At 46.0% G+C, this 24,056-nt stretch overlaps 3 protein-coding genes across 5 annotated transcripts; 1 reads left to right on the forward strand and 2 right to left on the reverse strand.

Moving 5' to 3' along the window:
- Positions 1–39: 39 nt before the first annotated feature.
- On the reverse strand, positions 40–10,125 carry LOC139346584 (basic helix-loop-helix domain-containing protein USF3). 2 transcript variants are annotated; one of them, XM_070985729.1, is made up of 8 exons: positions 10,038–10,125; positions 9,373–9,497; positions 9,239–9,270; positions 9,030–9,112; positions 8,806–8,902; positions 3,833–8,613; positions 3,644–3,796; positions 40–2,805 (listed from the first exon to the last, which is right to left on the reverse strand). In XM_070985729.1, exons 2-8 carry the CDS (start codon positions 9,414–9,416, stop codon positions 988–990), a joined length of 7,008 nt encoding a protein of 2,335 aa, XP_070841830.1. In that variant the 5' UTR covers positions 9,417–9,497; positions 10,038–10,125; the 3' UTR covers positions 40–987. The 2 variants fall into 2 exon arrangements, with proteins under 2 accessions (XP_070841830.1, XP_070841829.1); XM_070985728.1 differs by having other exon boundaries at positions 3,644–8,613.
- A 281-nt stretch (positions 10,126–10,406) lies between these two features.
- naa50 (N-alpha-acetyltransferase 50, NatE catalytic subunit) lies at positions 10,407–14,731 on the reverse strand. 2 transcript variants are annotated; one of them, XM_070986568.1, is made up of 5 exons: positions 14,541–14,731; positions 13,034–13,167; positions 12,170–12,289; positions 12,010–12,076; positions 10,407–11,896 (listed from the first exon to the last, which is right to left on the reverse strand). In XM_070986568.1, exons 1-5 carry the CDS (start codon positions 14,546–14,548, stop codon positions 11,719–11,721), a joined length of 507 nt encoding a protein of 168 aa, XP_070842669.1. In that variant the 5' UTR covers positions 14,549–14,731; the 3' UTR covers positions 10,407–11,718. The 2 variants fall into 2 exon arrangements, with proteins under 2 accessions (XP_070842669.1, XP_070842668.1); XM_070986567.1 differs by having other exon boundaries at positions 13,034–13,170; positions 14,541–14,716.
- Positions 14,732–16,067: 1,336 nt separating this feature from the next.
- Positions 16,068–23,820, forward strand: atp6v1ab (ATPase H+ transporting V1 subunit Ab). The gene is made up of 15 exons (XM_070986039.1): positions 16,068–16,235; positions 18,754–18,857; positions 19,069–19,197; positions 19,464–19,678; positions 19,769–19,906; positions 19,992–20,143; positions 20,232–20,394; positions 20,475–20,583; positions 20,675–20,797; positions 21,498–21,612; positions 21,706–21,769; positions 21,867–22,070; positions 22,157–22,251; positions 22,373–22,544; positions 23,117–23,820. The coding sequence occupies exons 2-15, from the start codon at positions 18,776–18,778 to the stop codon at positions 23,207–23,209; spliced, it is 1,854 nt and encodes a 617-aa protein (XP_070842140.1). The 5' UTR covers positions 16,068–16,235; positions 18,754–18,775; the 3' UTR covers positions 23,210–23,820.
- Positions 23,821–24,056: the final 236 nt, after the last annotated feature.

The following is a 24,056-nucleotide window of genomic DNA, read 5'->3' on the forward strand; positions in this document are numbered from 1 at the left end:
CATCTAGTGGAGCAAAAAAACCACACGATTCTTCAGTTGGCAGCAAATACAAATGTCTCCTTATAAACTTTATTAATCAATTTTATATTTACAAATACATACATATTCTAACAATTCTGATATGAAACATTGGTATTTACAAAATAGCTCTTGGAAAAAAACAGATTCTGTACAGTACAACCTGATATAAGTTAGTAAATTACATTGGTAGGTAACTGTGCAGAAGGTTTCTTAACAACCCAGAATACATTAAATTCAAGTTCTAAACCTAAATTTAATTTTGTTTTACAACCAGTCGGTTGGTGGCACGGTGGAAACACTGTCTTCTCACAGCTAGAAGGTCCCGGGTTCGATTCCCGCCTGGGACGCTGTGGGGCGTGTCCTCCACCATGCCTTCGGTGCCTGCTGCTCGAGGAGAGGGGCCTTTCTGTGTGGAGTTTGCATGTTCTCCCCGTGTTCACCTGGGGTATCCTCCATTAAAAAAAAAACACTAAAAACATGCAAGAAGGAACTGGGTCCCTGTGCGCCGCTGTCGGCTGGCAGCCCACTGCTCCTGATCTTCTAGGGAGGAAGGACTTACCAGGATGGGTCAAATTGAGAAGAATAATTTCACTGAAGGACATGACGTGTTGTTGTTGTGTTCTTCAAAGCATGGCATGTGTTGTGATTAATAAAGTTCTTCAACGTTTCAAACAAAGAGCTTAAAAGGACGACATTATCCTGCCTCCTTAAAATCAAAAAAACTTTTGAAATAACTGATAACTTTGACATCACACATATGCCAATTTGAGATTGAAACTGTGTAAACATGTAAACAACAACAACAAAAATCACCACGAGACAGACATGGTGTCAATTCAACGTAGAAACCGTTCACCAGGTGCCTCCTGAACTCATCGAACGTTTAGAAGAACACAACATCTCTAATTGAAAAAGAAACTCTTCGCTTCAGAACACCAGTTCATCAAAATGCAGCAGGACCTCTCCTCACACAGCCGAGCTACCGTCATGGCCCAGAATGTGGCTGATGTTGTGGGCAGGACGATTGGGCTGCTTGCCAGAGTCGGCAGACGAGGTGTTGGAGAGAGACAGCAGGGGAGACATCGGCATGGCCGAACCATCAGTGGGCATGCCTGTGGCGATCTCAGGGAACAGCGACGTGAGGCTGAAGTTGGATATGTGAGGGGTGATTCCAGATGAGTTGGCAATGGGCATTGGGGGCATATCTGGAAGCAACGGGAAGCTGGCCTGTCCAAAACCCACAGGGCGAGGAGGGGAGAGGATAGAGCCAAAGCGGTTATTGAGTGGAGGAGCGCTGCCCTTGTCGGCACCTGGGCTGGTAAACATTTGGTTGGGAAAGTATTGGAGGGTGACATCGCTGGGAAGGCTGGGGTGAGCAGCTGGAGAATAGGAAGGGTAGAAGGAGGGTAAAGTGTTCTGGGGCTCCACGGGGAGGAGGGACGGTGTACGGGAGGCATTGGGCTGGCTGACTGGAGGGATGAAAGTGGAGTTAGCATTGATAGGAGGTGGAGGATTCATCCCTCCCTCGGGAATAAAGGGGAAGCCAAAGTTTTGTGTTAGGTGTTGGTCAGGAACCAGGTTGTTGTCACTCGGAACCTGAGCACTATCTGCCATAAAGCGAACAATAGTGCTGCGACGTGCCTCTCCTCCAGACTGCGGTCTGCTTAGCAGCACCCCGCCTCCTGAGGGCAGAGGCAGGTGGCCCTCAGGCTCAAAGGGGATACTGTGTCTCAGAGTACCCGATCGAGCTCGGTCGCCCGGTCGCAGCTTGGTGGGCTGAGCATCTCGAGCGATGTGGCGAGAGTGCTGGCTAACAGCAGTGGGTGGTCTGGAGGGGGCCGAGGAGCGCCCTGGCTCAGAGGTGCTGTGTGGGGTTGGAGGGTGGGGGAGACCTGTGCGCACACCTGGGCCTCCATGCATATTACTGCTGACCTGAGAAATGTGGCTCTTGTTGCCCTCTCCAAGCCGCATAGCTGGGGCCTTCTGGGTCTGGGGCACACTGGGGCTGGAGGCCTTGGCCTGTATGTCTCCTGAAGAGCTTCCAGGCACACAGCTGTACTCCATGCTGACTGGGGGACAGCACTGCACTCGCTGGTGGTTGCTCTGCTCAGGCAGGTGGGGGGAAAGGAGGCTTTGCATGAAACTCTGGTGACAACCTTCCTGCTCCCGGGGCAGTGCTGGTCCAACCTGCACCCCCTGCGAGCCGGGATGAGCCGTGCTGTAGCCGCCACGATTCCTGCCATCTGCTGGAGGGCCAACGCCCATCCTGAAGCCGCCCTGCTGCTGCCCCTGAGGACCCCTCTGGGACGGCGGCACTGACTTTGCTGCCATGTCACTCCCACGAGACACCTGAGCCTCAAAACCACTGAGTTGATGCGCGCCTCCTCCTCCTGCTCCCATGGCCTTGAACGGCGGACACTCTGAGACCCTCTGAACATCAGCGGACACTGGGTGGTCAGAGGGCAGGCGATTCTGTGGATTGTGTGCAATGTTGGCTTTCCCTCGAGATGTGTCCAGGTAACCGCGGAGGTCTGGCTGCTCCTGTGTGCCACCGCGGCCAGGCTGAAGGTGGAGACCCATGCGCTGTTGCTGTTCACCACTGGTGGAACTTTTACCGATGAGCGCCTCCGCAGAGTAGTTGGACACACGGTGACGTTCCTGACGTGACGGCGCGCAGGCCAGGTCAGACGAACGGGACACAGGATTGCTGGGAGGAGAGATGAGCTGCTGTTCCAGAGTCCTCGAGCTCATCATCCTCTGCATAGCATTATGGTCCTGACCAGGCTGAGGGAGTGGAAAAGTCTAAATGTTATTTTTAAACAAAAATCGTGTGAATTATTCCACGTCATCAATCTGTGCTTTTAGCTGGATTATCATTAAAAAAACATCATCCAACCATGAATGATGCTGCACCCATTCAAAACCACAGTTCCCAAATGTATACAGATGGACACACTTTCAACTGAAAACACTGACAACTGGCAAGTTACTACAATAATTTAATTGTGTTTCATTTTAAATTACTTACAACCTTGAATTTTCATTCCTCTGTCTCTGCGGTTAAAGGGGCAGAGCAGCTGAGCTCCCAGGGAAGCATTTTGTTTTTGTTTTTACGTTTTTTTTTTTTTTTTGGGCTGTGGCTTTATAAATATGGTCTGCTGTGGTGGACTGTTACAGCTAGGCCTGTATAAATGGAACACTGTTGATGGCAACAGTGTCAAATAGGTTAGACAGATTTACCAACCAGTGCCAAAAAATACCAACATGCCAGTTTTAGCTTGTTTTAACCCATGTGACTGCACTGAAAGACATGTCACATCTGATTGATTCGTGTCATCATAATCAAGTACTTAAAGTAATTAGAAATGGCCTTAACAAGGTACTAGTATTCAGTATTTGTGTATACACAGAGGGTAGACAACTCTATCAAGTTGTGAAAAGCCAATGTCTCATATGGTTTAAATGGTATTGAACATTAATCGATTTTCAAATGTATTAAAATTAAACTCTAATAATGAAAACGACACAACATACAAAGACAAAATCAAGTTGGTGGATAAGTAAATAGGATCCCACTGTTTTCAGTCTTATTGAATCACACCGTCTACCATGCAACACTAACCTTGAGGTGCTCCTGCTGAGCCAGGTGGCTGCTGTGGTGCGCCCTGGTTCCTGCTGCCTGAGCCTCACAGCTCTTCTCCTGGTGTCTGAAGTGCTGCTGTTGCTGCTGCTGGATCTGCTGCTGCAGATGCTGCTGGTGTCTGGAGTGGGAGCTCTGCTGCTGCTGCTGCTGCTGCTGCTGCTGCTGCTGCTGCTGCTGCTGCTGTAACTGCTGCTGTTGGTGTTGTTGATGCTGTGTCTGTGGCTGTTGTTGATGTGCCTGCGGTTGGTGATGAGACTGTTGGTGTTGTGTCGGCTGCTGATGCTGCTGTGACTGTTGGTGTGACTGTTGTTGGTGCTGCTGTGACTGCTGCTGTGTGTGCTGCTGATGCTGTGTCTGTTGTTGTTGATGTGAGTGTGGCTGCTGCTGAACTCCAGACTTTTCCAGGTGATGCTGCTTCTGTTGCAGGCCAGCAGGTGAACCAGTCTGACTGCCTCTGACAAGTCCACGCTTCTTCTGCACATGCTGCTGCTGCTCCTGCAGCGCCCTCTGGTGTAGTGAGTGCCGCTGTGCGGGGTCAGGTTGTGTCAGGTGGTGCTGTAAATGATACAGATGGTGTCTCTGTTGCTCTTGCTGCTGCTGTTTCATGTAAAGGTTTCCTCCCAGGTGCTGGCCAGGCTGGGTTGCAGCATGCTGTGGATGACCCTGGGGCAGATGAAGCACACCTGGCTGGTTCTGCTCAGGGGGTCCTTGAGGAGGGCAGTGTACATCTGTGGGCCGAACTACTGGGCTCATGAAAGCGTTTGTGGAGAAGAGGGGGCCTGCACTTTCTGAATTAATCCTTGTCATGACAGCAGCAGATGTGGGGGGCAGCTGTCCTACCATCATCTGGCTGTGGTCTGGCGCTTTCACGTCCATATGGCTAACAGTGGTAACTGATGGAGGGCAAGGCTTGGGCCGTTTTCCAGTGTTGAGCATCACCTCCTCCTGTGCCTGCCGCTTGGAGATAATCTTAACTTGTCTCTCACCCACACCAACTCCAGCCTGGGCCCTCATCAACGCTGTCTTTAAGGGGGTGTACTCATTCAGCTGGGCTGCACCTGAGCAGGGTGAGAGGGCGTTGTTTGACGGTTGGGATATGTGCGCTGAGGTCCCAACAGGTGAGGGAACTGAGCCCTGTTGGCCAGCCAGACTGGGAGAGCCTGGGTAGGGTTGCTGACTGGAACTGGGCCTGATCAGGTTGTTGACACTGAGGCTAGTACCGCTCTGAGATGAGCTGTGAGAAGGGACCTGGGAGAGAGACTGAGACTGGGAGTATGAGATGTTTTGTGGATGCCTGCTTCCATTAGGCCCACTGACAGACCCCTCCCCAGCCTGTCCTCTGACAGATACCTGGACAGCAGGTTTAACTGTTACAGTGTCCATGGGTTTAGTCACTTTTGTCTGCTGTCCAGCTGAGCCCCTTTCTTTAGTGCTAGACACTGGTGGAGTTTTTGGGTGCTCCCATGTGGCTGTGGGGGGGTTTGCTGAAGCAGTGTTGTCCCCAGAGCAGCCTCCACTCCGTCTTCCTGGACTGTCCTGTTCAAGCATGGCCAAGGCCAACATTTCTGCCTGCTCAGAGGTGAATGTAAATGTTCCAAAGGAGCCAGATGATGCACTAATACCGTGGCCCTGGGGAAGCATGGATGCCACAGAGAAACCTCTGCCTCCCCCAGCCCCTGTAGACATGGGAGAATCTGTCTGTCTGCTAGAAGTCAAAGGATGCTCTATAGTCTGATCGTCAAGGTTAGTGTACACCTGCTGAGATAGGGCAAAATCCTTTCTCGAGGAAGTATCAGAAGTTGCTGTCACCAAGCCCTCTTTTTCTGTTGCTGTGGAGTGTCTCTCTACCAGAGCCTCCCTGTCTCCTCGAGGGACCTGGGATGGTTTGACTTCAGCAGGGTGGCAGGGGGAGGGGTTGGCCATATTCACATCAGCCTGTTGTGTTTGACCTCTACTGGTAGTGACCGGTTTCCTAAACTCTGAACTTGTTGTAGGAGCTGTAACAGAGCTGTGGGTTGCAGAAAGTGCAACACTTGTGGACACCAAGGGTGAAGACTTGGTCTGAGACACAGACACAGGTTTATTACAGGGTAGAGGACCTTGGCTATTAGATCCCTGGGGCTGACATACTGAAGTTGGTTGGGTAGCCTGATTTAAAGATACTGGTGCACTCGCTGTGAGACTGCTGGTGCAAACTGGAGTCATACTTGCTGTGGAAACAGTGGTGGAAGTGCACTGAGTCTCAGTGGCACCTGCAGGACTGACCACAGATCTACTCTGTCTTGAAACACCAGTGGTGACAGCTGACATACTTTGTGTTGTACCAGTTGCTGAACTGGTGGTTGCCTGTTTAACCTCTGGAACTGACTGTTTCACTGGAGCTGAGTTGTTGCCAGATATTACAGCTGGCTGACTCTCAATGGCCATATTTGCACTAACTGATGGCTTGACTGATGTGGCACTGGTAGCTGTAACTGCAGTTGCCACACCACTAGTGTTAGTATGACTGAATAGAATATCAGTCTTAGCTGCACCAACAGAGATTTTGCTCTGCAGACAGGACTGCATGAGTTCAGTTGACTCATTAGAGGAACTACACACATTCATTATCTGAGTGTTCTGTGAAGAGGTGACATCTGCTACAGCATCACTACAACCTGTAGTTGTGACAGCTGTGGTGCAAGTGGGGGGAATGTCTGTGACTTTTACAGTTGAGGACTGTAAAACTTGAGATACTGTAACTTGAACTGTCTGGCTTTCTCCTGCAGCAGGCACTGGCTTGGCTGGAACAACAACAGCAGGCTGAGTGCTACTGAGCTCTTTTTTCTTGGCTGGTTTAGTCCTTTTAGGTGTTGCCCTCTTTGTATTCAAAGTTGTACGAAGCCTCTTTCCTGTAGGTTTAGAGCCAGTAACTACAAGTCCAGATTTGACTGGACTAAAACAAGGGACCTGTAGCTGCCGGACAGGTAAAGCAAGTGAGGTTCCAGGGACGGATGCTGGAGCAGGAGGCTGCTTCTGCTGGACTACTGATGATTGGGCAGCTGGAGGCTGACCATTGTTCTGGCTAGAAATGGTAAGTGGAAGGCCCTGAGAGATGCTCTGATTGAGACTGCTGAGTGCCCCTAAACTGTTGAGGGCCACATTAGTAGTTGGTTCCTCAGAGGTGGTGGGCTGGACCAGCTGGAGTGTACTCTGGCCACCCTGAGAGCTGGGTTTGTCAGAAGTCTTCATGGGCTGCAAGGCAAACACCTGGCCATTCACAGTGATAGTCTGTGGGGTTGGAGGAACTGATGGGGAAGAAGAGGCCTGGGTGACCTGAAGAGGATGGTTCATTTGAGACTGAGTAGGGCGTGGGAGAATGTGCACCAGCTGCTTTCCCCCAACACTCTGTAAAGGAGTGGCAGACGTTGAGCTGCTGGTTGTGGATATTTGAGTGGACACAACTGGCACTGCAGCAGGCACAGCTGAAGGCACCATGCCGACCTGAGGATTCTGAGGGGCAGGTGTAGCCTGATTGGGTGCCTGGATGATTACAATATGCTGACAGGGTGTCTGATTGGTTATTTCCTCCCTTACAACTGACTGGGTTGGGCAAGTGCTGGCCTGCTGCAGGATGACCACACTTGGGTTGTTAGTGTTCTGTGGGGCAGTTACAGCTGTGGCTGTCCCTCCGGTTGGGTTGACCTGCAGCACCTGCATGGTCTGAAGGAGGGGCAGCACGGTGGCCTGTGGCTGGGGAACCAGGGCAGGTTGAGGCTGAGGTATGAGGGCAGTTGGAGGATGGGGAACCAATGACGCTGGCTGAAGTACAGCAGGCTGGGGCTGTGACACCATGGCAGGGTGGGCCACCACAGCTGGCTGGGGTACTATTGCTGCACGGGGGACAACAGCACACTGAGGTTGGGGGGCTAGGACAGGCTGAGGCTGTGCCTGGTTCAGGATTGCAGGCTGGAGTTGGGGTGGTCTCTGAAAGGGCTGTGCTTGAATGTGGGCTGTAATGGGTGCTTGCTGTACAGGCACATGTGGTTGCATCTGTATTTGAATGGGCTGAACAGATGGTTTGTTACCTATTGGACACACAGTCACCTGCTGGACAGCCTGGGTGGTGTTGATGACCTCTGGGGTAGGGAGACTCTGGCAGACTGGCTGCACTGTGTTCCCTGACATCTGCAGAGTTGTCCAGGTAGTCTGTGTGCTGCCTGCCGCTCCTACCCTAAGAAGGGCTTGGCTGTTGGGAATAGTCGTGTAACTTACAGTCCTCATGGCAGTGTCCTGTGTGACACAAGGGCAAACCTCTGAAGTTGCTGCTCTGGATGTGGTTGTAGCCTGGCTAAGTGTTGTGAGACTGGACACAGGCTGAACGGGGCTTTCAGTGGGGGGCTGTGAGGATGAAGTAGCTGTTATGGTGAGGTTCGGGGCTGGAGTGGCAGGCTGCGATTGCTGAGGCAGGGCTGAGGTGGCTGCAGGGATCTGAAGAGTGATGTAAGACACAGAGGGTGGAAGAGTGGGAGCTGCAGCTGGTGTCTCCACCACACACTGCTCTATCATTCTCAGGCTTGGTGTAGAATGGGTGGGAGTGGCGGTCGACCCAGGAAGAAGCGCAGGGGTGGAAGAAGAGGTATTTACTTGCAGCAGGGCTCCATTAACCCTCAGCCTAGCACTGACCTCAGAGGGTGGCTGAAGAATTAATGTTTCAGAAGGCTGTTTCGCTGGGCTAGTCTCCTTCGCTGCTGGACACATCACACTGCCGTTGGAATAGACGATGATCCCCTTTGGGAGTTGATGAGTCGGGGTCACTTTTGCAACCTTGGCACAGCGTTGTTTGCCCTTCCAGTGAATAGTGGGGTCTTCTAGAAGGCTAATATCATGGGCTTTAAGGAGCTCGATGTAGTGAGCGCTCTCCCTCCTCAGCTCCTCCAACTGACGCCGCAGCCGACGAATCTCCTCAGCTGCACAGAGAACAAGCAGACATGTAATCAATCAAGGGTACTTAGTCCTAGTACTAGTCCCATATTAATGATTCTAAGCAAACACGTTGTATAACCACACTCTCATAACTTTAAGTATAAATAAACTATGATAAAATCAAGTGCGCTCTACTGCAAAAACAATGTGTGAAGTGTACAATGGTCAAACTTTACCTTGGACTTTATCTCCTCCTTCCAGAAGCATTGTATCATTTTGTTTCTTCAGTTCAGTGATGTAGCGAAAAGCCTGATCCAAAATCATGTTCTTACTCTGTAGATAAAGGAATATAGGTCTGATATTAAAACGTGCCACACAACAGTTAACTGGCCTGTATGGGCGCTAATTTCATCATAACATGTTGCTGATAAGGCAAAACAGTAATGCGGTTATCTCTTACCTGTTTAAGTGCCTGGGAACAGGGCAGAAGATTACCAATGCGGTTAATCCCTGCATTAATCTTCTCTTTCCTGTGTCTCTCAACTATGTAAAGAAAACACAGACAGTGGCAACCATTTAAAATACACAGCAACAATAAAACAACAACATTAAATCTATGTACACAAAGCAGCACTGTTTGAACAGAAGCAACAGGAAATATCATTTCACCTGCATTGTGAGATTCTTTGTTTTTCTTCTTTCTGCAAAAATACAAATAAAAAGGATTACATTTTTTAAATTACAACCATGTATATATATCCAAGTGTCTGTGCTGATAATTTGGTTAAAACAAACACCCTTACTTGGGTTTACGACCAGGTGTCTGAGTTTCAGTCATCTCTGGCATCCTGTACGAACAGTTGCCTATATGATAAGGTACCAGTCAACACATTTAACAGCTGGTCCTTAAATCCTTTCCATGCCCGTGCTACAATGAAAACACAAAACATCGTCACACAGTATGAATTTTGAATAAGTATAACGACACCAGACAACTATAAAACGTTAAAGATGCGCTCAGGTGCAACTAGTCAGCAAGAATGCTGTCATATAATTTGGTAAAACAGTAGCTATCAGACAGTCAAAGACCTTGTGAAGCTGCACTGAGCCTGTACTACAACTACTCGATGCTAACGAGCTAGTGCAGATTAACCTAGCTTTACAGCTAACCTTAACTAATTAACTTGCATATTACAGCATAATTACAGAATATTTGAGGAATGACACGACCATCTGCGAGCCCTGCTTTAGGTTGACAGTAAGTGCCGTTCAGATAATTACCCCGTTATTTAACTAGCAAGAAACTAGCAACCTAAGCAATTACCCCTTCGGCTAGCTTTCTTTTAGCTAGCTGGCTAACAGCTGCCTTAGCTTACCGTTACCGACATAATTATCAAGAAAATGAACGGCGCGTTTCCTCACTTCCCTGCTTATAAATAGTTGCTAATGGATGATAGTTTGAACTAACCTCTAGCCTCGGCATTTTGGAGACTGTCTGTCCATGCAAGAACTTTGAGATTGGAGGCTAACTGTTAGCTAGCAAAGCATTCAACTCAGCTCATCTCTCAAAACAATCTCAATACACCGAACGTAGTGTGGTAAGAGGAGGGCTCTGGGAGCGCTGACAGCGAATAGCATTCCAGATTTGATAAATCTCAGCCAATCCCGATGTACAACAGGGCATCCAGGGGCAGGCTTACAAGAATGCATTTAGACATTATTGGTGTATACCTTTATATTCAGTTTTTGATTTTGGACTAAATTTCGACCATATTTCTGTGTACTTGGTAAATAGTTCACCATTTACATGTGCAAGAATAAGACAACTAGCAACACATTTACTGCAAATAGTAATTCCTTTATTTAGACGTTAAAAAGTCTTACAATATAGAGCTCCAGAAAAGATAAAATTCTTCAAAGAAAGGAAAAACATGCTTATACTACAGTGGAGAGGACACAACTCTCCTTGCATGCAGAGGGGTCAGAGCTTCCTCGGGGTAAAACACTGTTCAAAAGACCATTCCAAAATTTCAAAACTAAAGGCAGAGCTTCAAAAATTAACGAAGGTGTGGGTAACAACAGAAGCTGACTGAGGCAGGAAGTTTGAGATTTCTGCAAGGTGGCTACATAAGGTGCCAAAGGTGTTTAAGGTAAGATGTCTCAAAACACCTCCATGCGTTTAGAGACACACATCCTCACACACCTTCATTTTACTATTGAAAATAATGCCCAAATCTAATCCCAAACAGCCAATCTGTTGTTATTTGAGCATCTCTCACAAGACATTGCGGAGTGCCCTTCTCAGAAACACATTCAATGCAATGACATTTTTGTTTCTCTTATTTCTTAATGTTTTCATTCTTAATAGTAAACCCAGGAGAACCTCTGAACCATTTGCCATCTCAATGTAAAAATAAAAATAACAGGTGAAGGGGAATTAAATTAACAGGCTGGAAAATAAAGTTATTCAGAAATTATCAGTGGTGACCACATCTCCCCACCACCTCAAAACCGTTCAGCCTTTCTTGCGCCTGTACTGGGGGGTTACATTTCTGCTTTTCCCCTCTGGACATGACATATCTACAAACTGGTCAGACAGTTCCCATAAATCCCAGGGTTCAGGTGGCGAGAGAATAGAGTTGTGACTGTTCCACGTAACAACTCAATGCATCACTCCAAGCTGACCAGCTGTGACTCGTGCGTGTCAGTGATGGTCTTTCAAACACTTTTACAGCTTCAAACCAACTGTTTTCTTTTGCTCAACAGTATAGATATGTCCCCATTAGCTTTGAAACCGCATAAAAACAACTCAAACACAAACAGTATGATTTGCAAACATCGCACCTCCCCCCTTCACCAAGTCTAAAACTGTCAGAAGTTGGCAAATTTGTCAATAGGAGCACTTTTGGATATTGAGCTTTTTGTTGTGTTCAATTATCTGTAGGAGGAAAAGGGAGGAATAAAATATGCAAAAAAAATCAAAGGGGACCCCTTTGCAAAATAAATGCAGCATTTTTTGTACTTTAAATTTGTTTTCTCTTTTTAGCGTCCTTTGAAGAAAGTGTTGAATGTGTCGACCCTGGGGCATTTGTCACAGTTCTGTTTCTGTGGAGGCGGGCACATCTGTGCTCTTTCCAAACGCTGTGCCCCTAATCTGCCTTCTGAAGCTCCCCGGTGGGCGGTGCACATGGGCTGCGCAGACTCTTCTGCAACACATGGGCATCTGCAGGCTCTATCCTCTTGTAGTAATTCTTTTTTGTTTCAATGATCTCAAAGCCAAACTTCTGGTAAAAGTGAATGGCTGACTCATTGCTGATCTGAACATGACTGCGAAGATGAAAAGAATACATTTAGTTAGTGGTCGAACAGTCAGAAGAATTGCTCCAGTAACAATAAAATGAACTAATGTTTTCACACAAGGGCTGCATTTAGACACTCACAGGTAAATGTTGTCAAATGTGCCATCCTTCTCACAGATGTTTAGCACATGATTCAGCATCTTTGTACCTGGAGAAAAAGACAAAGGCAATGTTTGGAAAAAATGAAACACAAGATCACAAGGTGCATTGAAGCAACTTCGAGAAAAGTTAAGCTCCTTACCAATTCCAAGCCTACGGTAGGGTGCTAGACAGCCAAGTGTCATGATGTACAGTCTCTTCTGGTTCTGAGAGTGGTCCACTCTGCAGCACACAGCACCCACTGCAATGTCATTGAAGTATGCTGCAAGAAAAAGAAGAGATAAGACTGGACCAACACCATCAGACAGGGAATACTTCTTTCTGACCTAAGGAGCAATGATTGCAGAGGGCAGGGAAATGTGAAGGTTGTCATGACAACACAATTTGATTAGAACTATAATTGGCCATGTCCCTTGAGTACTTTTTCTACTCCATGTATGGAAGCCAAGCAATTAAAGGACCAGTGCATACGACTTTGTGGCATCAAATGGTGGTGTTGTAAATTGCAACTGAGTACCCCTCGCCTCACCCCTCCCTTACCAATCATACAGGAGAACCTACAATGGATGCCGAACTCGCGAAAGGCCCTTTCTAGAGGCAGTTTTTAGTTTGTCTGTTCTAGGCTACAGTAGAAACCATTTTTTTGTGTAACTGCAACATGGTGGACTCCGTGGAAGAGGACCGAGTCCCTCTGTAGATATAAAGAGCTCATTCTGCGGAAATGAAAACACAACAATGCTTATTTTCAGGTGATTATACACTAATGAAAACATACTTATGAATATCATATTCTGCCAATAGATCACCATAAATCTTACACACTGGTCCTTTAAAAAAAAGAATATTTCTGATACATGTGGTTGTTAAATCCCCTCCATTTCACTGACCAAGGACTGAGCCCCATCTAAAATTTAGTGTCACCAGAAATGTATTAGCTTCACGCTTGTTGAAAGATTTCTTTAAAAAAATGCATGTGGGAGTAAGGAACATGAGTGATGTTTCTTACCTAACTTCGCAAGCTCTCCAACTTCCAGTACGTCTTTATAAAACTTGTCATTGTAGCTGACAGGGAAGATGACCTGGTTCAGGCGTTTCAGTTGCTTAATGTTATGGGGCGTAACATCCCCCAGCTCGATCCGGCTACTGGAACAAGAGCAAAACGGTCAAATGACTGACGACAAGTACACAGTTATATCCAGGATAATCTGACTCAAATGGAATAAAGATGCATTGCAGCATATTGGTAACTTTGTGAGCTACCTTAAAACTGTAAGAAAGGTAATGTTCTGCTTTAGGAAAACTGTGATGGACTTTTTTCACCATTTTGTAGACCAACCAATTAACTAATGTGAGTAAATAATTGGCAGATTAATTAATTTTAATACTCTTAAAGTTGTAGCCTCAAACTAAATTTAATCCACTCAGTAAAATCAAATGACCACCAATCCAGATGTTGTGCAATCTTTGCCACTGACGCTCAAATGTCATAAAGCACAGTGGGATGCCACACAGTATTAGCAGGTGCCAAAAACAATCCACCTAAATCACTATTTAAACAAAAAATAAACATAAACAATCCTCCTAAACAACTCTTTCTGCAAAAAGTAAACATCTGAAGCTGATTATTTTGATATTCTTGCCTTAGGCTTACTGAAAAAAATCAATTCTAAGAAAACTTAGAAATATGTGTGTTACAGTGTCTTCCTGAGTGACCCAAACTCAAGACTCCAGTTTGTATGGTTGATGGGTTCACGGTGGTATTTATAGGAGGCTACACATCCAAAAAACACAGCTGTTGGTCACGTGTGTTGTTCATCAGGATACACAGTGCCAGGACCCGTCCACACTTCAAACAGTAACGTTTATGAAATCCTATCTAACAATTAATACAGTTCAGCCTTAATCGACCTCTTGTAACCTGAGAATCAACACATTAGCCAAAAAGACGCTGCTAGAGTGTTACATCAACATGTCAAGTTACACTGAGCCAGCTGGCACAAAGTCTAAAGTTGCTGTCGTGTGTAACGTTAATACGGTGGCAGACACAGAGCTGCCCAGCATACACTCAGTCTGCCAGAGAGTTGTCATGTAGCTAACTTAACTTAGTTAGCTGACTTTGCTACTTTGCTGCAGCTGAAGTTTAGCTGAGCTGTTGTCGACTTTGACGCGAACGCACAAATTAACATTATCCGAGAGCCGGGGTCTGCCCATTTAGCTTAGCTAAAGTGGGTTTACTGACTCAGCTGGCCACGAGCAGCTAGCTAGTTAGCTTTGCTTGTGAGCGACCTGAACGAACAGACAAGCGGCTTAAGTCAACGAGAATATCAGTGCCAGAAGTGTTGCAGTAACTGTACACTCGGATGAATGTCTTTATCCTACACCCAAATAAAAGTAGCTTAGCAAGCTAGCTAGCCTCACCGTCTCCTCCCCGCCTCCCCTTGTAGAAAAAAACAGACATGAAAAACTTTACTCGTGCTAAGCTACTTATTCGTATGTCAAAAGCTTACACTCACCCTTTCATTGTAAATAGATATTATCCCTTATTTTCGATGAGGCTGAACTTTAGAGTTGTTTTGGGTAGAAAGGTGGAATTTTGACAGAGTTAGGGTCGGGGATGCCTCCCGTTTTACCCTCCACATGTAGCTAGTTGCGGTGGTTGCAGTTAGCTTAGCCGCCGAACTCCTTCCACGACTGTGTGGGGACTGTCAACCCTGACCCCCGCATGCGCACAAGCACTGCAGCTATATAGTGGATTTTAAATCCCCGCGGTTCGTCTTTCAGGCTGCTTTGACCGTCAAGAAAGATCCACTAAGCAACTGCAAAATGTTAGGTGTGTTTAGTCATATTACATAACGTTAAAACATTCAACCAAGATACTCTAAATAAACGCTTGTCTGTGTTGTTGTGGTCAGATTGGAAAGGAGAAGGTTAGAGTTACGAATCCTGGAAGGAAACACAGCCTGTACGGTCCTACTCAGGGCGTTTACTTATTAATATTGCACGTTACAACTACTTTCATTTTTGTGTTTCTGTAGTTTTTCAAAATGAAGTCAAAGAAATGAAAAATAAAAACGAAAGTAAATTTCCCCTTTTTTGATACCCTGTTACAAAAACAAAAATAAAAACATGAAGTTTGCCTTACATACAAAGCCAAACCGCTCAAGATATGTGTAAATAAATATATATATTGGACAGACAAGATTCATTTTCATTGCCAGATTTTAGATTATATATTAATTAGAGACACTTAGATCGAATAAGTAATTAATCACGACAAATTGTGACGGCGCCTCCATTTTGGCTCAAACGTTGCTGTAAAGATATTTAGCTTGTTTAAAGATAAAGCTCCTCGCCTTGATGGTGTCTCACCCTGTCAACATTAAATGTAATGTCAGAAATTAAATGTGATACTCCCTTGTTCTCTATAGCCGCTTTAAGTAGGTGGTAAGTTATTTAGGACTTTGAAATATGTAAACATAGTTCTTAAATATTACTATTATTTTTTAAAGAAATATTGTTATTCAAACATTTTTACGAGGGCCCCCCTTCACAAGACAGGACCTTATGATTAGATAAAAATGCAAGAACCACTTGCACAGGGTGTGCATGTAATATATCATGCGAATGTACTAATAATAATCCCGGGGAACCTACAAGTTGTTCAGAATGTTAGTCACAAACATCTACTGTCTTATTTACACATCACATATCAACTCATTTAAACAGTCTGACACAATCCCATAGACGCAGTTACACATAGTTTTATAAATGGGGGCAATTTTGAATTAGTCCATACAAGAAAACTCTTATAATTTAATATATTGTATTATATTGCTAATCATTATCTTTTAAACTATTAAACATGGCTGGAGAGAGCCAGATAAGAAAGAATTTAATTGCCAAAGATTGCTCCACTGTAACTATTGTGTATGTGACAATAAAGTACTTGAAAACTTGCTCACGCTCTGAGTCGTGCCTGCTGTAGTCTGATACTGATCTTGAGTCATCGATCCCGTATGTTCTCCGCTTGAAAAATCTTTGCTCTCGTGCCGGGGCGGATCCAACATGGCGGCGGTTGCAGGGGCCCAGCAGTAAAAGCGAGCAGCGAGTGAATGAAGTCAGCTGATCTCAGTCTGCTGTCACGCATCGCAGCAGCCATCGTTTCTCTCTCGAGGCAAGACAGTGACCGACCACTTCACTAACAGACGGTAACGGCTATGTTTTTATTTATCTGTGTCGGGCATTTTCGATATTATAAACCGATTTTGGCTTTGTTTTGTGTTGGAAGTGAAATATCTTTGCTCCCCCCGCTGCGCCAAAACGTCAGAGCCAGCATTTTCCAGGCAGGCCGAGAGACCTGTCTTGCTATCGTTTTCATAATACCGAATAACCTGCGGACCTAGCTAACCTTGATTTACCGTTAAGACAAACTGGGATTTACAGAAATGTCCGTTCATGGGTTCTGGTGGTTTTAAACTCTCCTTCCGGTGTCAGTTAAGCTAGCTGAGGTCCAGATCGAGGAACGCTATCAAGCTGAATATACTGCATTGAGATCAGAGCTCCGGCCGTCATGTATCACACAACAGGGTATTTTTTATGTCATTTAAATACAATTCGTATGACTTTCTCCATTTGAGCAGCATCATTTAGCTGAGTTTCATGTGATAGGAGTCTGCAATTAACACGAGCGTGTCAGGGTGTTTTTCGCCGTCATGTCACTTATATGTAACATTTCTGAGGTTATTTCTGCACAGACACCAGCACCTACATGGACATGCATCCTCTCAGTCATGCTGTAGTGTTGTCCTTTAGGCACAGAGAGACAAAATGCTCTGTCAAGCCCTAAAACCATACTTGTCTCTGCCTGGTTTTACATGCCATATTTCCATTCTGACACCTTAAAGTTGTCATTTGGTGACAAGAGTGGGCCATTCCCACCTTTCTGTACTGCCCTTAACGAATCAACCGGCATGACCTCTAAGGTCAGTCTAATGACGGATGAAATTATCTTTCCTGTGCTTCATGCTCATTTTTTGTGGAGGATCAGATCAGTGTTTCCACACTCAGTCTTGATTTGTACTTCCCAGTTTTGCACCACGCTACTTTTCCACTTCCTCAAAGAGACTCATACAGCCGGACCTGCTAGTCATGTGCCAGGATCATATGATCAAGTGTCATGTCAGTCGGTGCAGCCAGGATTATAACAAGGGAATTTGACCCTGACTGTTCATAAAGAGGCTGGTATCCAACATGTCTATGATATTACTGTTTTAAAGGGGTTATTTTTCATCATTTACATGTAGTTTTACTTTGATTTTTGGAGTTGGGATTAATCAAGCTGGTAGAGAGTTGTGAGTGATCTCATTTGAATTAATCATCTGAACAATACATCTTATCTTCAGAGTGAATGCTGCTCTTTGGAGGCTTTTCATCAGGTGCACATTGTTGCTTCATCTGCTCCGGTGTACCTGTAGATGAGATGAGATGACAACAAACATAATAACTAATCGAAATCTGAAAGATGAGGGATTTTGTAGCTTGTGGTCCCTGTTAGAGGAACAGAGCGCAGCCCTGGAAGGTGTCGTTCCTGTAATTCCTGCATTGGCCCATTGGCGGAGCTGCTGTACTCCTGCACAGATGGGCCAAGCAGCTGAGCGTAAACAGGAAGATCTGTGCATCAGTGGGAAGGACAAGAAAAGGGCATGGATGTCGAGGACTTTTTGTGTGATTCAGTTGTCAGATAGAGAATGAGAAATGGCACATTTAAGTAGTGTGTGCACGTTGATTGATGTGTGATGCACACAGTATAGCAGATGAAGACGCTCTTCAACGTGTGCACGGCATCTGCAGTCAGCTCTCTGCGGGGATAGATTCATGTCACGACTGGTGGCAGCTCGTGTTTGAGTCAGTGCTGCATGTAGCTGGATGGAGTCTGGCAGATATGTGATGTGAAAATATGAATCTTCTATCCCCTGTGTAAAGAAGACATGTGCACATACAGCATGTGATACGGAGGACCGCGCTGCTCTGTGGGATTCCCCTCTGATGTTAGCCTGACGCGTCACACTGACTGTATAACTGGACCCGAAGTGCGTGCGCCGAGGAGGAGGAGGAGGAGGAGATGAGAGGGGAGGCCCAGATGAGCCTCCGTAATGCTGAGAAATAGAGCGAGCAGCTTTGAGTCGTGAGCGGTGATGCTGCTGTATTTCCCTGCTCGTTTCCATGGTTACAGTGGGAGGTGCCACTGCCAAGGTATCAGTGCAGTGCCAGGCAAATATTTGAAATACGTTTTCTGTTTAATATTTATTTAGTTGTGTCACCAATCACCCTCTTTAGGGCAATATTTTTATGTCATTGGGTGAACTTGACATGCATCATTTGCAAATGATGCATTCAATTCATTGATTTTGCAGAAAAGTGCAGTAAGTGTCATATGATATGTATCGTTATGTGAATATGAATTTACATCTGGTTTTGAGATTTACACTGGGTGGTCTCATGTGCAGCTGACTCTTCACAGCAGTGATCAAAGCACTCTTACTGGCAGCTGCTTTAAGGCTGCTAACGTTATAATTAAAATGTAAACACAGAGCGTATGTCGTTGAAAGAGGCCATTGCAGAGGAGAGGACGGCCTCTCCTGCAGTCCTCTGGCTCTCCTTTCCTTCAGTTCTCCGTTGCCTGAAGTCTCCCTCTCACTGTTCGTCTCCTCTCTGCTCTCCTTCCAGTCAGACTAATAAACCTGTGAAGATGGACATGTCCAAGCTGCCCAAGATCAGGGATGAGGAGAGAGAAAGCCAGTTTGGATACGTTCATGGAGTCTCTGGACCAGGTTGGCGCACATGCATAAACAGCATCATCACTATCAAACAAATAACAGACATACTGATGAATCACAAGCAGACTGCATGCACATATTTATAATTCTGAGCCGAGACAGGAAATAAAAGAGGGCTGGCATGTTCAGCTATTTTTTTTGGCTTGCTGTGGTTCGATTGTTTAACTGCGTTCAGTCTGATTGTTCACCTCATTTGTCGTTGTAGTGGTGACAGCTACAGCCATGGCGGGAGCAGCCATGTATGAGCTGGTCCGTGTCGGCCACAGCGAGCTGGTGGGAGAGATTATCAGGCTGGAGGGAGACATGGCCACCATCCAGGTCTACGAGGAGACCTGTATCCTTTTGAGCCTGTGAATGAAGTGAAAGTGAAAATACTGGAGTTCCTGGTCTGATTGAAAGTGATCTCTGGTTTTCTTTGGACCGCTGTGATCTACAGAACACCATAAACTGTAAGATCAAAGAACGGATTTTCTCCGCTTCCCTTCAAAACTCTCTACTTCTCATTGTACCTCTTTCTGTTTCAAATGGTCCATAGCAGCATCTTGCATATAGAAAAGTTCATATCAGCCATCCGCACTCTTTTCCTGAGCTCGAATCCAGCCGGCGTGTGTGTTGGAGACCCCGTTCTGCGGACAGGGAAACCTCTTTCTGTGGAGCTGGGTCCAGGAATCATGGGGTCCATCTTTGATGGTATCCAGCGACCGCTAAAGGACATCAATGACCTCACAAAAAGCATCTACATCCCCAGAGGTGTAAACATCGGAGCCCTCAACCGAGACCTCAAGTGGGAGTTTAATCCCAGCAAGAGCCTGCGGGTATGTGACTGACCTCACACCTTCAGCCTGATGGGTTTCAATCATCAGGTGAATTAATCCTTTTTTTTTTTTTTTTAAAATCACTGTTAGGCTGGCAGTCACATCACAGGGGGAGACATCTATGGCATGGTGTACGAGAACTCCCTCATCAAGCACAAGATCATGCTGCCTCCCAGAAACAGAGGCACCGTGACCTACGTGGCTCCACCCGGAAGCTACGACGTCAACGTGAGTCCGCCGCGCCTCCGTCCACGGCTGTGAACGAACTGTTTGGTGTTGCTCTGTGTTGATGGCGTCCGTGTCTCTCCGTCAGGACGTGGTGATGGAGCTGGAGTTTGAGGGGGTGAAGGAGAAGTTCACCATGGTGCAGGTGTGGCCCGTCAGACAAGTGCGACCTGTCACAGAGAAGCTGCCCGCCAATCACCCGCTGCTGACCGGACAGAGAGTGCTGGACGCCCTTTTCCCGTGAGTCCCGCGTCCTCTTTTTCACCCTTTCACTCATATTTTACCCAGCGGCACTCTTCCTACATTCCCCTCTCCTCTCTGTGTGAAGGTGTGTGCAGGGAGGAACCACAGCCATCCCAGGAGCCTTTGGCTGCGGAAAGACCGTCATCTCTCAGTCCCTGTCCAAGTACTCCAACAGCGACGTCATCATCTACGTAGGCTGCGGGGAGCGTGGTAACGAGATGTCAGAAGTACTGCGAGACTTCCCCGAGGTGAGTAGCGAGAGCGCCGGCGTTGCATGCCAACTCGAGTGACTTTGATTGGTGTTCTGACGGTGTTGTCTGGCCAACAGCTGACCATGGAGGTGGACGGGAAGACGGAGAGCATCATGAAGAGAACCGCACTGGTGGCCAACACCTCCAACATGCCTGTAGCTGCCAGAGAAGCCTCCATCTACACCGGTGTCTAACTCATTCAAACATTCTGTGTTATGCTCAGATATTCTCATTCACTCCTCCTGTTCCTGCATACTGACTCAGTTTGTGTTGGCAGGAATCACGCTGTCTGAGTACTTCAGAGACATGGGATACAATGTGAGCATGATGGCCGACTCCACCTCCCGTTGGGCCGAGGCTCTCAGGGAGATTTCTGGCCGTCTGGCTGAGATGCCTGCTGGTGAGTTTGGAGTCTGTGGGAGATTAGAGTTTGAGCTAAAGGCAGATTCAAGCTCCACTGTTTCTAGCATTTAAAATGAAAACAGCTAGTGTTGTTTGACAATTTCTGTTCACGTTTCTTCCAAATGACAAATTTCTGTGAATCAGGTGTTTTTGTCGTGATCAGCGTCTGCTTTATAAAAGGAAGTAAAAGTGAATCTGTGCATTTCACAAACTAACCCAATCGTCTTGTGCAACGATCCGCTCTCTGTTCTGCCTTTGAATTCTTTATTTAGTAAATTAGGAAGATCCTATCAACCAATAACTTATAATATTTCGCATTTGTTGCTCATTTCCATCAAATAGCAAAAGCTTGTACAATCTGCTCTTCCAACTCCATGTGAAACAATTAGAGGATTAATTGATTGGTTGATCAACTAATTCAAATTTAGCAAAAATGGCAAAGAACAAATGTGAATTTGCAGGTTTAATCATTCTTCTTTGATGGTGAACTGAATATTTTTTTTGTTTTTGGACTGTAGGTGAGACATAACAAGTCATTTAAAGAGGACTCTGGAAACTTGGATGGATATTTTTCTATTTATGGACCATTATTCCACTAATCCAGAAGATAACCAGTGTGGATTAGTGTTTTCTCTGCAGTAGCTGCAGCTTGTGCTTCTTTGTTTTGAAAAAGATTTATTTTGTGTATCTGCACACAGACAGTGGTTATCCTGCCTACCTGGGCGCCCGTCTCGCCTCCTTCTACGAGCGCGCAGGGAGGGTGAAGTGTCTGGGTAACCCTGAGAGAGAGGGCAGCGTCAGCATCGTCGGAGCGTGAGTACTGCTTTATTTTGGCCACTAGAGGGAGACATAACTCTGCACATCTTGTCTGGACTGTACATTACATGCAGCTGTTCTTTTTCTCAGTGTATCGCCTCCTGGTGGTGACTTCTCTGACCCTGTTACCTCAGCCACGCTTGGTATTGTACAGGTGAGTGATCAAATTCAGACCTCTCTGTCGTTTTAGTGAAGATTTATTGATTTAAGGTGCTCATCACGACACTGTCTCATGTTCTTTCCTCTCTCAGGTGTTCTGGGGTCTGGATAAGAAGCTGGCTCAGAGGAAGCACTTCCCCTCTGTGAACTGGCTGATCAGCTACAGCAAATACACTCGCGCTCTGGATGAGTATTACGACAAGCACTTCCCCGAGTTCGTGCCCCTGCGTACCAAGGCCAAGGAGATCCTGCAGGAGGAGGAGGACCTCGCTGAGATCGTGCAGCTCGTCGGAAAGGTAATTCAGAACACATATCAGCGTCAAACTAAAAAAAGTTACATATTTATTTTGTTTTTTAAGTCAATGTAATATTTTTTTAACAGGCATCGCTGGCAGAAACAGATAAAATCACCCTGGAAGTGGCCAAGCTGATCAAAGATGATTTCCTGCAGCAAAACGGTTACACTCCTTATGACAGGTAACAGTGAATCACTGACCGGAGTTCAAAAAGGTTGCTGGAGAGAAAGTGCGCATGTAAATCTGATCTGATCCGGAATCAAGTCGACCAATTACTCATAACGTCTGACTTTCCTCTTCAGGTTCTGTCCCTTCTATAAGACGGTGGGCATTCTCTCCAACATGATTTCTTTCTACGACATGGCGCGACACGCAGTGGAGACCACGGCTCAGAGCGACAACAAGATCACTTGGGCCATGATCAGGGAGCACATGGGAGAGATCCTGTACAGGATCAGCTCCATGAAATTCAAGGTGTGTTTGTGGGTTTTGCCACTGTTTAAATGTTTGCCAAATGTGACATTTTATTTGACCTTCGCCTCATCAACATACAGTATTCTGTGTAATGCCAATACATTCGATGAAGAGTGTCTGCTTTGAGCTCGTTGAGGTGTTTGCTCAGTGCAACACAGCAAGGAAGAGAAAGGTTAATTTGGTAAGTTCACTGTAAAGCACAAAATACCCTGCATTGCCTTAACTGTATCTGATGTAATGACCTCCGACCATCAGTTTCCTGTTTTAAAGAGAGGCCTGCCAAGAGGGCAGCATAGAAATGCTGTTACAACAATAAAAACAAGACAAACAGGTTAAAAATGTGTTCCTATGCTACAAGAGTGCAGACAATATCCAGATGAGATGCATAACCAAGCATGAGTTTCCAAAACAAGAGTGCCATTGTCTAGATCCAGAACCAAAAGTAGTCAGCTCTGACGGTTTCAAGTCTGCATTGTTCCAGAAAGTGAGGGCAGTTTAACACCTGGACGGCACCGTGAGAAAGACGACTGCTCTCTGTTCGCGTTTGTAAGACCGTTTCTTTGTCCATCCAGGACCCGGTGAAGGACGGCGAGGCCAAGATCAAGAGCGAGTACGCTCAGCTGTTGGAGGACATGCAGAACGGCTTCCGCACGTTGGAAGAATAAACCTGTCGCCACCTTTCCGGTTTCCATCTCTGAGCCCTCCACTGCAGAATCACATTCCACCTCCTCGTATTCCCGAACACCTGCGTGCTCCCCCCGTGCTCCTTTTTTGTGAGTGAGTGTGTGCGTGCGTGCATTGTCATGTGGAGGGAAAAGAGAAAGATGTACTGTATTCATTATTATTTGTCGCCTCGTATCGGCCTGCTCTGGATCCTCTGCATGGTCACTGATCGTGCGTGCGTGCGTATGTGTGGATTTAATGTGTGTATGAAAGAGGGATCTCTTCACCCCATTTCTTCCTATCTCTGTTTACATGATTTCTGTGTGTACCCGTGTTACTCTTCCTGAAGAGGATTGTTCGGTTGATGTATTGTAATTCATAAACCATCTGTACAGAAGAGTATTGAATATAAATTTAATAAGATCAGTCTATTTATTGCGCATTTTTGACGTGAAGGCTTTGTTGTTCTTTCCTTTTGTTTTTATGGTTGTGTTTCACGCTGTGCTGTGTCGTGTACTTTGCTGTGTGAATGTGTAAGAGTCGGACTCCGACGCTCTGCTGTCCAATACTTCATCATGTCACTCCCAAAGATTAAAACATGGGGAAAAAAGAATGTGTGTGTTTTGTCTGTTTGACCTCATAGTTTGTGACGACGTGAGCTGTGGAACTGGTTTCTCTGCATGTCGCTCATACTCTCCAACACCCTGCCCCTCAGGATAGTTTGTGCACCGAAATCATTTTAAACTGCTTTATTATACTTTTAAAAAGGCCGGAGCTTCATTTAGTGATTGCAACTATTGATTAAAATAGAAAGGAGCTATTAGAATTTTTAAAATATCATGTAATTGT

Source organism: Chaetodon trifascialis, chromosome 18 (genome assembly GCF_039877785.1).
Source record: "Chaetodon trifascialis isolate fChaTrf1 chromosome 18, fChaTrf1.hap1, whole genome shotgun sequence".
Lineage (NCBI taxonomy): Eukaryota > Metazoa > Chordata > Actinopteri > Chaetodontiformes > Chaetodontidae > Chaetodon > Chaetodon trifascialis.